General features: G+C 33.0%; 1 protein-coding gene across 6 annotated transcripts; it reads right to left on the bottom strand.

Moving 5' to 3' along the window:
• Positions 1-1,593: 1,593 nt before the first annotated feature.
• LOC107878787 (zinc finger CCCH domain-containing protein 18) lies at positions 1,594-6,961 on the bottom strand. 6 transcript variants are annotated; one of them, XM_016725916.2, is made up of 8 exons: positions 6,781-6,961; positions 4,579-5,468; positions 4,326-4,493; positions 4,057-4,236; positions 3,664-3,740; positions 2,680-2,835; positions 2,491-2,587; positions 1,594-2,090 (listed from the first exon to the last, which is right to left on the bottom strand). In XM_016725916.2, the coding sequence occupies exons 2-8, from the start codon at positions 5,454-5,456 to the stop codon at positions 2,018-2,020; spliced, it is 1,629 nt and encodes a 542-aa protein (XP_016581402.1). In that variant the 5' UTR covers positions 5,457-5,468; positions 6,781-6,961; the 3' UTR covers positions 1,594-2,017. The 6 variants fall into 6 exon arrangements, with proteins under 6 accessions (XP_016581402.1, XP_047249317.1, XP_016581401.1 ...); XM_047393361.1 differs by having other exon boundaries at positions 2,491-2,584; positions 6,781-6,960; XM_016725915.2 differs by lacking the exon at positions 6,781-6,961 and adding an exon at positions 6,519-6,614 and having other exon boundaries at positions 2,491-2,584.
• Between the last annotated feature and the right edge of the window lie 6,975 nt (positions 6,962-13,936).

Here is a 13,936-nt window from a genome sequence, read left to right on the forward strand (position 1 = left end):
TTGAGAAATGAGATTGGCCGTCAAAAGAGAAGTAATTATGACCCTTAGCTTTTAGCTTTGATACATGGTATGGTATATGTGATCAGGATGTTACGGGTTCAACCCTTGAAAATAGTCTCTGACAGAAATGTAATATAAGGTTGCATATGATACATCCTTCTGGTGGAATCATTCCCCGGACACCGTGCATACCGATAACTTTATTACACCAAACGATTTTTTTTACATGATATGGTGATCAACTCCACTAGTTTACTCCTTTCCTTTGAAAAAGAAAGAATCACACACTTATGATTTGTTTGATCAAAAAAATAAAAAATATATTTATATTATTTGATATTTTTAAAATTAAAAATAGAATTAAAATTATGTTTGATGATTATAGTTTTGAATATATTGTAGACTTAAAATATACCGGCCTTTCTATAAAGTGAAAGGAAAACCTGAGTTAAAAAAAAAAAGAAGTAAAAATGCCTTAAAAGGTATTTTTTGAAAATTAAAAATTATGAAAATATATTGCTAAATACATTTTTAATTTTCATTGTCAAACAAGTATTTCAAATAAAATAAAAATATATTTTGAAATAAAGTGAAAATTTGGTGAATAATTTTTGTGGTCAAATACCTACTTAATTTGACTTATCATGGATCAAAAGAATATTTTGGAGTTACCAGTTGTTAAGATCGATTTGCGTATGCTCACATTAGATCTGACGGAAAAGATGAAGAAAGCTAGAGAGAAATTTCGTGAGGAGAGAGAGAAATATGTGAGAGAATGATTCGTGGTAATACCTGTGGGTAAACTCCACGGCGGAAGGCTATTTATATTAATGATTCAGAGTATGTACAATTACACAGAGAAATGAGAATAAAAGGTACAGTACCTAAAACCCAACAATATTCTCACATCCACATGTTGAAGGTGACGAAAATGAGAATTTGTGTTGGATATGTGTGATCTTACTAGGAGAGATAAGATTAGGAATGAAACTATTCTCAATTTTCAAATATATAACATATTCAAAATGACAAAGTAATATAATTAAATTAGAATAGAGAAGATTTGAAATTACCAAAATACCCTCAATCAGAAACGACAATAAATAATAAAATTATTTATACAAATACAACACCAAAATTATTTGTTAAAAAAAGCACATGAACATACAACCATTTTTGGTCCGTATAGCATATATTAAATTTACTTGGCTCATTCGTGTGTTTACTTTTATCTTTTGAATTTTGTTAGTATAAATCCTAGATTCGCCACTAATAACGGAAGAAATGATTTGGTAGACGATTGCTTTTTAGATTGATATCCTTTCAACAAAGAGTCTTTCATTTTTATACTCAAGAGATCTTCAATTTTACACATGAAAAAAAAAAACATTTTTCTTATTTATTTTGAAAGTGGCGAAGAGATTCACTGGCCTAAAATAATACTAGTATTTTACTCTAACCATACAACTTTTCAGATGAAGCAATTCAAGGGTTGCAACCCACTGAACTAAAGCTCTTGCCATACGCAAGCTTCGGAAAAAGACCAAACCACAAGAATCAATTGTACGCAAAAAAAAATCAGAGACAGACATCTCAAATGAAACAAATTTTCATGGCTGCACCTTGCAAGTAACAGATTTTTTTCAGCAAAATGAACATAAAAAGGCTTCTATAGTTCTATTTAAACTAAACTACTATCAAACTTCACAAAGTTCCTAAACATATTTCTTGATCCTACATCTTCACTATCATCCTCCATCAACTAAAGACAATACTATATGTAACATTCTATGCCAAGGACAATCACCTATGTCCTCTTTTCTGAACCTAAACATGTAAGACTTTGTGTCAAAGTTACGTTAGCCCGGCTGTGTGGTTGATCTATTTCTGATATTCCCTGCTGCTATATGTACTACATCACCTGTAAACTTCCATGAAAAAGACCTGCATTCTCTTGAATACAAGGTGCCGCCTTTGAAGTAGACCTGTATTCCTAAATAATGTGTATCCGGAGGAACTATTTAGCTGCAGATTCACTGGCCGTTAATCCTGATGCGAATGGACTGTCTGGCAGGTTGATCCGTTGATTGCTGCATTAAATACAACACCAACAATAACTATAACGAGTCCAATTGAAAGTATAAGGCTAAAAGATGGAGACTTCGATCATAAATATGCCTCATGATCACCACAATTGGACAACCTACTATCGAACTATTTGACATAGGTTTTGGACCTGTCTGCAAGACAATTACGCAAAGGTTTAATGCAACGTAAATACTCTAAACTCCTTTGGAATGGTATGATAGTAATCAGAAAGGCGAGGTAAAGAAACATCAAGAAAACCCTTTTTCTTTTAAAGTCCATTCCCAAGCAAGTAAATTGAAGTAAAAAGAAAAGGACTTGTTATCTGATTTTAATCCAGAAAACACTCGGAGATAATGCAACTTGACTACCATCGGAACCAACTTATATGACTCCAATGTATACCTCTCGTCATCAGTATAAGGGCTTCCTGAATACTTGGGAATATCTTCATCTGAGGACCCACCATTCCGAACATCTAGTAGATGGCTGGAGCGTTCTGCTGACATATGCAGTCAGAAAATCAGAGTACTTCAAATAAATAACTTATGTTCATATAGCTAAAGTAAATAACGATAAGGAACATATACACACGCTGAGAAGTGTGAAATTCGTCCATGGGAGGGTGAGAATAGGATAGAGTGGCCATGGGTTTCCTCGATAACTGCAGCTGTGCAAGTCGCCTAGTCTCAATTTCAAGGACTTGCTCTTCCATTAAGTGTTTCCTTAGCAGTCTGGGGGGCTTAAATCCTGTTGGCAGCCCATGAAATGTATTAGTTCAACGAAAGCAAACGCAGAGAGAGAACAAAAGGTAAATTTACGCAAAGGCTTTACAGCTATGGGCGTTCATCCAGCCGCGAAAGTAACTAAATCTTCCAGGCAGTCATGTAGGCAAAATATTTCGTAAGCGACTCTACATTTAAGGAAGTGAACAGATGAAAGAGCAACAGCAGCAAGCCAGCACACCAAAAATTTGCAATTGTGGAAGAGAAGTTTTTTGTCTAAATTCAGGTTCTAAAGCCGCTTATGTTATGCTGAAGATTCTTTTTTGAACTATTAGTGTCTATTACATTTATTCAGTATCACTTTATTTTGTAGAATTAAAGCTTTGGCCTGCTGGCTTTGCCGCTTCTCATTTTGGTGGAGATTATCGGGACGATTCTTTGCATACATACGGATCAAGATTACTCTCAAACCCAACTTCTGCTAGGCAAATGACACGTTTGACCACTACACTAGGAACACTAACTGTAAAGTAGTGTCAGTTAAATTACCTAAACCCGACTTCTGCTAGGCAAATGACTCGTTTGACCACTACACTAGGAACACTAACTGTCAAGTAGCGTCATTTAAATTACCTAAACCCGACTTCTGCTAGGCAAATAACATATTTGACCACTACACTAGGAACACTAACTGTCAAGTAGTGTCATTTAAATTAACTACACTAATTTTGTAGTTTTTTGCATTGTGTGTATATATATAGAAGAAGCCACGGGTCCATCCACTCTGCGTCCAGGAAAAAAAGAACTACATTCAGCCTACAACTGAGCAGAATTTCAGGTGCAAATGTCTTACTTTCTTGAAGTCCAGAATCGAAATCAGCATGCTGTAAGTGGTAAAATATTGATGATTCCAGTCTTTCCTGGTGCTTCCTGCAGTAAAGGAAATAAGATTAGACTGTGAATGAAAGAAGAGCAGAAATGTTGAGATTGATCATTGAGAAATAGTTGAAAGTATATCCGATCAAAAATAGAAACTACCAAACAAGTTAGTCGTTCACTTCATAGCCATACAACAGTTCACGGAAAAGGAAGATGAGAAGGCTGAATTCTCAATGCTACCCTATGCTTCCCTTACCAAAGTATGCAGAGGGCTATAAAAGGTTAACTTAAAATAGCAATCGAGATGTGTCACTAAGGAATAGCAGTATGAGTAGAAGCTATAAAGAGCATGATCCTACAAAAGTACCTTTCAGATAGCTTTGGCTTCTCCCTATACGGTTTGACAAGAACACGAGCACCACACACATAATGTGGATTTCCTGTTGATAAAACAATTTTTGCAGTATCTGCACTGAAGAACGTTACAAATCCAAACATTCGTTTCTGCTGACATGGCATTCTTACGTCTTGAACTGGCCCAAAAGTTCTGGAAACAAAACCGAAAAGATAATCAGAGAAGTATTGAATGCTAAATAAAAGGCAAAGCACATAAGCATCACATGCTGTGTTGCATACTCGAAGTAATCAGAGACATCTTCCTCCGTAAAAGTGCTCTCAGCAGGGAATGTCAAATATATTTGACGTGAACCACTAACAATAGGACCTGGATCACTTCTTTCACCATAAGGGTCCATGTACTTTACTGCATCTTCAGCCAGTACTATGGAATGTTGTCCATGAGGCCTGTAGCATAGCATCCAAACATATTAGAAATTACATACGATCGTTTGATTGAATAAGCAACAATGCAAGAGTTCAGGTAAAACACCTTTCAATCAGACGAACAAACTTCAATCGAGCAAGAAGCTTTGTCAAATTATAGCCAGGTTTACCATGTCTCTGGCTCTCGGTTAGATACCCTTCCGCTTGGAGAGTTCTTCCGTATTTCTCATAATACATCATGGGCAGGGATGCAATTGAAACAGGATGCCCTTTCTTATATTTCAAGAGCTCCGTTATCTCCAGCTCTAATTTCTCCAGGGAACCAGGTGAAAGTAATTCATCTTCATCACCATATTCACATAAATTCGGTTCAATCATATGTGAGAAGCTCTCGGGAAATGGATGGCCATGAAAGTACCTACAGCTGGCACCATTTCTACAGAAGCCCTTGTTGAAATAGTGGCAAGCCTTAGCTGGAAGTTTAAGCGGACATGGAGAATTTCTACCGCGTCTGATAAGGGCTGCTTCTGGATAGCAATAATCACTTGGGTAATTCAAATTTCCGAAGTCGGTTGTTTCTTCAGGTTGGAGGAACTGTTGCTGAGGGTCATAGCCAGGGTAGAAAATTTCAGTTAAACAAGAATGTTCATCAGAGAGTTGAGGTTTGCAGCGAGAAGCCGCTACATGGAAAGCCGATGATGGTGAATGAGGTGGAAAACGTCCAAACTGCAGTAGGGGATCTGCTGTATTAACCGGAGTTATAGAAGGACTGCAAAACACTGAAGTGGAGTTCAGGTTAAGTGCATCTTTCGCTTTTTGGATCACGTTGTGAATTAAGGTATCAGGTCCTAACGCTAATCGGATCATTTCCTGGTCTGGATAGTCTTGCAAGTAAATATAGCCAATAATCTTCCTCGTAACATGTTCAGGTTCAACTCTCATGATTCTTTCATGCACAAGTTTCGCTGCATCAAAAGGGTCCATTGCAGCGAGCCACTGCATCATGTGCAACAAATTAAACACAAAAGAGAAAAGGCGCAGTTTTAAGCCAAATAAAGGTACACCAAATGTTCATAGGCAGCAACACAGGGAAGTAAACAACGAGAGTCTAACACCATACATAGCTTTTAATTTTACAAACTAACGTATATAGATAGGCTAACACTGCTATAGGATGCCTGTATGCAGAGGCAAGTAAACCAAGTATTCGACACACAACATAAATATACATACATGTGAAAAACTACTAAACGTCAACAATATTCTTAACCCATAATTTAAATTTCTATATGTGAATTAAGGACAGCCTTGGAGCAACAATGTGACCTATAGCTCACAGCTTGGAGCCATTGAAGCGACCACTAATGCCTGCATTAGGGTAGGTTGACTTCATCACACCCTTTATGGAACTGCCCTGTGTGAAAGCGGGATGCTTTATAACCAGCTGCCGTTCTTTTATATATGTGATAACTACTAAAATTCGACAAAACTATTAACTTTCTTAACACAATTTTAAAACTACCAATGTTGAGAACCTTCAAGTTCAAATATGGTCGGATGGGACTGCATTTTCAAAGTTGGGAACTTTTTCGATAATAATTAAAACAAGAGCCTGCTCGCTCAGTTCCTACTTAAATATGAACACTTTACAACTATATTAACCAGCAATCGAAAGAGTAAAGGCTGCTTCTTTCCCATTCGTATAAAATCAACCATTTGTCCAACAACAACAAAAACAACAACAAACAACAAAAACATTGTAATCCCACATTTGTACAACAACAACAACAAACACACAAGTGAGGTACGGGGAGGGTAGTGTATATGCACGCCTTACCACAAAGTCAGCGTATTCACGTGAGTTTTCGGAGATTCAGAGAGTGTAATGTGTACACATAAATTATGCCTAATCAACCATTTACATACAACAACAAGGAGTTTACTGTATACGCAACTTTTGGGTATAATCAATCAAAAGGAAATGGAAATTAATCAATTAAAAGACAGAAAACAACTACACTAAGCAGAGAAAAAACACACACTCACACAGTTTAACCAATTATTTTGACTAAAGGAAACAGTCATGGTCAAATACAAGAATCACTCAAACCCCTATAACAAACAAAATCTTTTTTTCTGTTTTTTTTTTTTTTTTCTCCTTAGTCCTAAAAAAAAAGAAAAAAAAAAAAAAATCCCAAAAAAACACAAAGCAAACCAAAAAAAAAAAAAAAAAAAAGACAAAATCTTGATAAACAAAACTGGCAAAAACTAAATAAAAAAACTAAAAAGAAAAAAAGATTCAACATACCCTTATAAGTAAAAAAAAAAGAATCTTTATTTTGTTATATGCTCTTGTCCCTCTTAAAAGAATGTTACAGAGACAAAACCTTTTGTGTTGCACTGTTGCAACTGTTTGCTTTCATCACTTCAAATACATTATTTACTTATTTAAGCAAAAAAGGTAAAAAATTGCATTTTTATTTTATTTAATTATGGAAAAAAGAAAATCACTTTAGTGATAAGTACTATCGTTTTGAAAAATCCAGCTAGCAGTTACCAACCCATTCAAATTTCCTAGATTTACGTAGGTTGAGTACAGCTAAAATATCATGTCACTTTCACTAAATAAATTACCCCACACCCCGGATTGATACGATAAATAAGGATAGCTAATTATGGAATGAATTATTAAATTAAAATAAAATCATAGAATAATTTATTTATTTATTTTAAAAGATATTGTAATTTTTAGTAATTAATGAAAAATATGTCGATATATATACAACCACATCATAACTATCTAAACTTCTAAAAATCTCCCACTTCTTAAAAATTATTTAAATCCCAACATTTCATATTTTTTACTATTTCTGAAATACAAGTTAACCCTACATGTATCTAATATATGTATCTACTGTGATACAAGTTAATCACATTAGATACATGTATCAGCAGTATGTATCTAATGTAATTAACTTATATCATTAGAGGTCAAATGTTGGAATTTTAGGAGATTTTGAAAGATGTTGAGATTTTTAGTAATTAATGATAAACATGTCGGTATATATGTAAAATTTACATATCTAAATGCTTGTCATTCATATTAAAACTAGATATCTTGTAATATTAATTATTTTAAAAAATCAACACATAATTATTTATTTGTTTATATATTTATTCTTAATCATAAATATGAAGATATTAATGTAGTAAGAAAAATATTAAATAGAAAAGAATAACAAATAAAGATAATTTAATTAAATTAGTCTATAATTAATATTTTTCTTAAAAAAATTAGAAATGGAGGAAGTATTTTATTTTCTATTAAGTGTGAGATAATAATTTAAATAGTTAATACTGAAATAATTTGTTTTGACCAAACGAACCTTAAGAAAAATACAAGATTTTTTTTATTTTTTTTACTATAATTAAGTTCCTTTTCTACTTTTTTTTTTCCTTTTCTACTTTTTTTTTTTAGGAAAAGATAATTATCCATAGACAACTTTCGAAGATTCCAATGTTTAGAAAGAGTAAAGAAGCATATGTAGTGTCTTTTGTCCCCACACCCATAGTTTGGTGTCAATTTAATTAATTCTTTTTATATATATAATTATTAATGTTTATTTTTTTACAAACTTTATTTTGTAGGAGCATTGAATTTATATTCTTAAAAATAAGACAAATCATCTTTTAAAAAACTAGTAAAGTTACATGATAATGTAAAATGAAGCTATTGATAGTTATCATTAAAGTTTTTTTTCACTTGTTTAATGTATTGTTTGGCATAATTTATTAGTAATATAATATTATCGGCTTTTTTTAACTATTACTATATTATTTTTTTGTATTACTTTAGTAATTTGTGTCGGTTTTTTTTTTTTTTAACTGTTTTTTCTGGATACGAGACATATTAAAATAACTAAAAATTACACAGATACACAACTTATGTTTTTAATATTACAAAAAATTCTAACTTCCTAAACATATTACAAAAATCTCACATGTACACAGAATGCTATGTATATGTCGGATATGTTATGTATATTAATAGGGAGAGAGAGTAAAGTAATTAAAAAAGTGATAGAGAGTGTAATTACTTTTAAAAAGTTGGTATTTATGTTATTTATACTTAAAATAATGTGTCTATTTCTAAAATAGAAAGAAGATTTTGTTATACTCTACCGTATTTAATTTTCTCTTTGTGAAATTATGAAGAATATATGTTAAATTTTTAAGATTCCTTTCGTTGGTAACGATATTTATGTTCTTTTGTTTGTTTGAAAAGATTAATTTCTTTGATTTATTGTACTCGAGTGGAAGGTCTTTTAGTAAGATCTGTATACACTATTATTTTCGCATCCCACTTGTTATGTTATTGTTATTGTTGTAATTAGCTTAATTTATATTACCTTTATTTTAATTTATTTGTATAGTTTTGATTTAACATGTAGTTTAAGAAAGTAAAAAAAAATTGTGAATCTTGTGATTTTAATTTAAAGATATATTTGATGTATTCAGATGTGTTTTGATTTTATGATTTTAAACATGTTAGGTGTAAAGTTAAAATTAAAGAGTTGATAAAAATGAATGAGACATTCTTTTCTGAGACGGCTAAAAAGAAAAGTTAAGACAAATAAATTGAAACGGAGCAAGTGTTATGCAGGGACAGATCTATGTAGGTGGATGGGGGTGCCACGACACCTGCACTTCTCGGTCGAAACCCTGTATATTTATGTGTATATTTGTATATATGTATCAGTTAACATATAATTATTATGCTTGGCACCCACACTACAAAGTGAGCTGACGATGCAAGTGGTTGAGATGACCAGCAGCGCGGGTTCGAACCCAGCTTAGGATTCTTTTTTAGATTGATTTTTTAGCATTATACTTTCTGCTTTCTCATTAAAAAATCGAACTGACCTCTTTTAACAAACCCCTTAATGACACCAACTAGACAAGCCTTCATGATATACCAACTTTTGTTGATACGTATAATTATAATTTACTCTGTGAATATTGACTCTACTATCATAAAATATTGTACGAAGTATACGTTATTATTGTTTAAAATAGGATGCACCCGGAGCTTCCAAATCCTGAATCCGCCTCTGATGTTATGCATATACTACCTCTAAACACACTTGTTCGAAATTAATTGGTTTATGAGCTGAGACACTTGACTTAGACTATGTTACAAGATCATGTGTATAATTTATGTGGACTCTCATATGATGTAATAAGTTTTATTAATGAAATGTTGTTTATCCCTCCATTTATTTATTTAATTATTGTCATTTTTAGTCATTTTCTTGTGAATCTCCATATATTTTCATGGTTGATTATAGACCAACTAAGAGTCCATTTGAATAGGATTGAACAAAATAGTCTTTTAGCTTATGTGCTTAAAAAATGAAAATAAGTGTTTATAAATTAAGCAGATAAGTGTTTGGAAAGAAGTGTCGAAATTGAAAAAAATTTGTTGATGTTTTTGGTCAACGAGTGTTGTTAGTCACTTTTTTGTTGTCAAAATGACTTAAATGTCCTTAAAGTTGTTAACATCATAAATAAGTTTGAATTATATATAATTTTTAGTTCTAATAAGTCAAAAATAAAGGAGAAAGATTAAGAGGAAGTAGGAGAGAAGAGGCGGAGAGAAGCGGTTAAGAGAAAAATAAAGAAAAATAATATATTTAAGGGCTACAAATTCAAAATACTATTGCAATTGAAGGAAAATATAAAAGATAAAAAGGTAAAGGTCTTGGTCAAACTTAAAGAATTTTAATCTAAAAAGTGAAAAGTTGGGGTACTCAACTTCTCACTTTTTAAAATATATATATATATATATTTAGATTTTTTAAAGTGTTTTTTATTTTATCAAACACCTAAAAGAGTGAAAAAAAATAAATCAAAAGTTGATTTGATAAAATTTTAATCCTATCCAAGCATTACAAAATGATTAAAAATGGCAATAATTAAATAAATTAAAATAAATTTTGAAGTAACCCATAGTTCAAACCTTATAATAGTACTTAATACACCACATGAAAGTCTATATCGATCAATTCGACACATGATCGAAAGTATTTTAGGACAAACAATGATAATACAAATGACTTTCTCAGAACAATGTTATGAGTTGAGAAACATTGCTTGTCCTTGGTAAGAATCGTTGCTACTTCTAAATCCTTTTGATCATGTGTTTAATTTATGTGACACATGTGGCGTAATAAATAGTATTACAATCGAGAAAACTAGTGTTATTTGCTTGAGTTAGGTGTTTGTCTAGTCTATTGCATTGTTGTTATTGTGTATTTGTATGTGGAACAACTTGTTTGTAATGGGTAAAGTTAAATTGGATTAAGTCAAGAATCGGAACATAAAGTTGAAAATCAATGAAACTAGCCTAGTCTTGAGCTCGTGTTTTTGGTGATTGTTTGATGTTTTGAGCTCTAATATATATGTAGTGTATGATGACTTAGGATGCTTGAGGAGTTAAAGTTGATGATAAATTGATGAGGAACAAGCTGGAATTGAAGGCAAATAACACCACAAGGGATGAGGGACTCAAACACTTAATCAAAGCTTTGGAAGAAGCTTCCAGTGAGCCAACGTGATATAGGTGTGATGCATCATTTTTTCCTTGCAGCAACCAAAGCGGCGCATTGATTATTCCATGAAATAGGTGAGGCGGCGCGTTGGTGATTCCATGAGCTAGGCAAGGCGGCGCGTCACATATTCCCTACACGGCCAAATGTGAAATCCTTGATCTACACGGCTTAGGCTTATAATCTCATACTATAAATACATCACGTAGTACACTTTATAATGAATCTTGGACAATTGAGGGAGCTGATGTAACTTCATCTTTTAGGTTTTTCATTCTTTAATTTAGCTCTTTTATGTTTTTGATCATTCATATAATTAATTGGATGATGATTATGACTAGAGTGGCTAAGCACTCCTTTCTGGGGTTAAAACCAAGAACATGACTACTATAATTTTGAATTGAATTTGTTTGATTTGCTTATCATTGTTGTTTGTTTGTTTATTCTTGATTTAACTATTTTGAGAATTGATCACCCTTAGAATACATATATTATCAACCTTGTGATCACGGGAGAGGGAATATGGAGATAGAACGTGGGAATGAGCAAAGTAAGGTTCATAGTCTTTTATGAAATAAGGAATACGAATTAGTGTCTAGGACAGGGATTTACTTAGAAGCCTTACTTGATTCTAACATAGGATGATAGCTTAAAGAACTTAATTGGATTATTACATCCCTGCTCAACGATGTGGTTGTAATGTCCAAATAAGGTAAACGGTTAAAGATCGGGAGACCATGATCATACAATTAACCCTACGAATCAACAACCAAGATAAGCAAGTTAACGAATGAAGTTTCATAATATAGTATGATTGTTCAAAGTGCTTTAACCCTGGGTTTTACTCCATTGATAGTCTCAAAATTTTACTTTACGCACTGTTTACTTTACATTTAATTATAACTTCAAAACTCTCTTGTGGATACTCTTACATCAATTGAATCTGAATTGTGAACTGAAATTAAATAGTTGTTGGAACAAGTCCCTGTGGGATCGATATTTGACTTTCTTGAAGGCCACTATATTACTTGATAGACCACGTACACTTGCGTGTGCGCGGTCAAGTTTTTGGCGCTATTGCCGGGGACTTGTAATTTGACAACTATTTTATTTTCAGTTTTACTTTTAGATTTCTTTGGTGTTTTTACACTTGGTCTTGTTTTTGTATTTGCAAGAAACAGGTTTGCAAGTTAGTAAGCTGGCAAGGGATAGGAAATTGGTTGAACCAAGTTCCGAACCTGAGCAATGCTTCCATCAACAAAGGAGAGAAGCAATCCTTCTTCCCCGAATTCCTCAAATCGCAGAAGATCAAGAAAATCTTGCTCTAATGGCCGAAGAACAAGCAGCGCGCAGGACAGTTAGAGAAGTGGCAATCCCACTTTCAAAAAATTTGACCTCCCTGTTTCAAAAACCAACAGCTGGAAGCAATTTTGAGCTCAAACAGAATATGGTACAACTTCTGATTAGCTGTGGATAGTTCACAGGGCTTTCACATGAAGATCCACAGATCTACTTGCGAGATTTTCTGGAAATCAGTGACACATTCATCCCCACGGGTATAAATAATGACTATGTGAGGATGACGTTTTTCCCCTTTTCACTGTTTGGAGAAGCAAACAAAATGGTTGAATGCGGAGCCGGCATATCCAATCATATCATGAGATGACATGGCACAGAAATTCCTCATCCATTTCTTTTCGTCTGGCAAGACGGCGAGACTTCGCAGTGAGATTGTGTGCTTCAAATAGAGGCCATACGAGAACTTCTATCATGTTTGGGAGCGGTTCAAGGCACTTCTTAGGGAATGTTCACATCATCAACAGTCCAATGAGGTACTTGATCATACTTTTGTAGAAACACTTGATCACAACACAAAAATTTTGCTAGATTCAGCTGCAGATGGTCAAGCGTTGGAGTTGACGTATGATGAGTTGTACACCTTATTGAACCGCATCGCACAAGGAAATCCAAAATGACATGCTTCTACACGTGGGTAATAATTTATACTACTATTATTATTACACTTAATTTTAATTTTCTTTCTAGCTCAATTTTTGTATTTTAGTAATGATTATTATTTTTTTTTTCTATTGGGGTGTATTTCATTATGATATAGGTTTGTAATTTACCTTATTCAGTCCAAAAAAAATGACTTGAAATTTAAATGAGATTTGAGGGGTCAGATCGGGTTAATCCATTATTTTAATCTTAATTAGACTTAAATACTTTCAATACCATTAATATAGGCATTATTCTTGTTAATAACATATAATATTGTGTTTACAATACATTGGATGTTTATGTAAGACGAGATAGTTTGCTTTTTCATTTCAGCAGAGGATCCTGGGAAGAGTTTATAGTTGAGTGGTGTGCGTGAGCGTATTTTGGTTCTAAGCTTCGTAATCCAATATCCTCCTCGGAAAAAATCATATTGCTAGATTTGTGAAAATTTTTGATGATGGAAGCACCATATAATTGATATCAATGTTTGAGAGTGGTCAACTAAATAATTTCTCTATAACTACATTGAGGAGGAAGGCATGCTTGAACCATCCAATTGGTGGTTTTGGCTTCGCACTGCACTAGCAGGAAAGCTAGTTACGAAGAAACTAATTCATCAAATAGTAATAATTCATTGTCTTTTTTTTTTTTTTTTTTAATTTTTTCTTATCTTGTATTATTCTTCTCTTGACAATCTTTTAGCTTTAGTATTGTTTTTTGTGCAGCTACTTGGTGTGAAGTTTTGCAAGGAGAACGGTGTTATTCACTGAGACCTCAAGCCTTAAGTTTTACTTTAGATATTTATTTACTTAATTACTACCTTTCGAATATATTTATGTAAACGATGTGTAAAAC

The sequence above is a fragment of the Capsicum annuum genome, chromosome 7 (genome assembly GCF_002878395.1).
Source record: "Capsicum annuum cultivar UCD-10X-F1 chromosome 7, UCD10Xv1.1, whole genome shotgun sequence".
Lineage (NCBI taxonomy): Eukaryota > Viridiplantae > Streptophyta > Magnoliopsida > Solanales > Solanaceae > Capsicum > Capsicum annuum.

Coding starts and splice junctions, on each gene's coding strand:
- LOC107878787 (XM_016725914.2), bottom strand. CDS start 6,557: ATGACTGTTTCCTTTAGTCAAAATAATTGGTTAAACTGT. Junction 5,469..6,518: donor AAAATAATTGGTTAAACTGT/GTGAGTGTGTGT, acceptor CACATGATGCAG/TGGCTCGCTGCAATGGACCC. Junction 2,588..2,679: donor CGAATTTCACACTTCTCAGC/GTGTGTATATGT, acceptor TGCATATGTCAG/CAGAACGCTCCAGCCATCTA.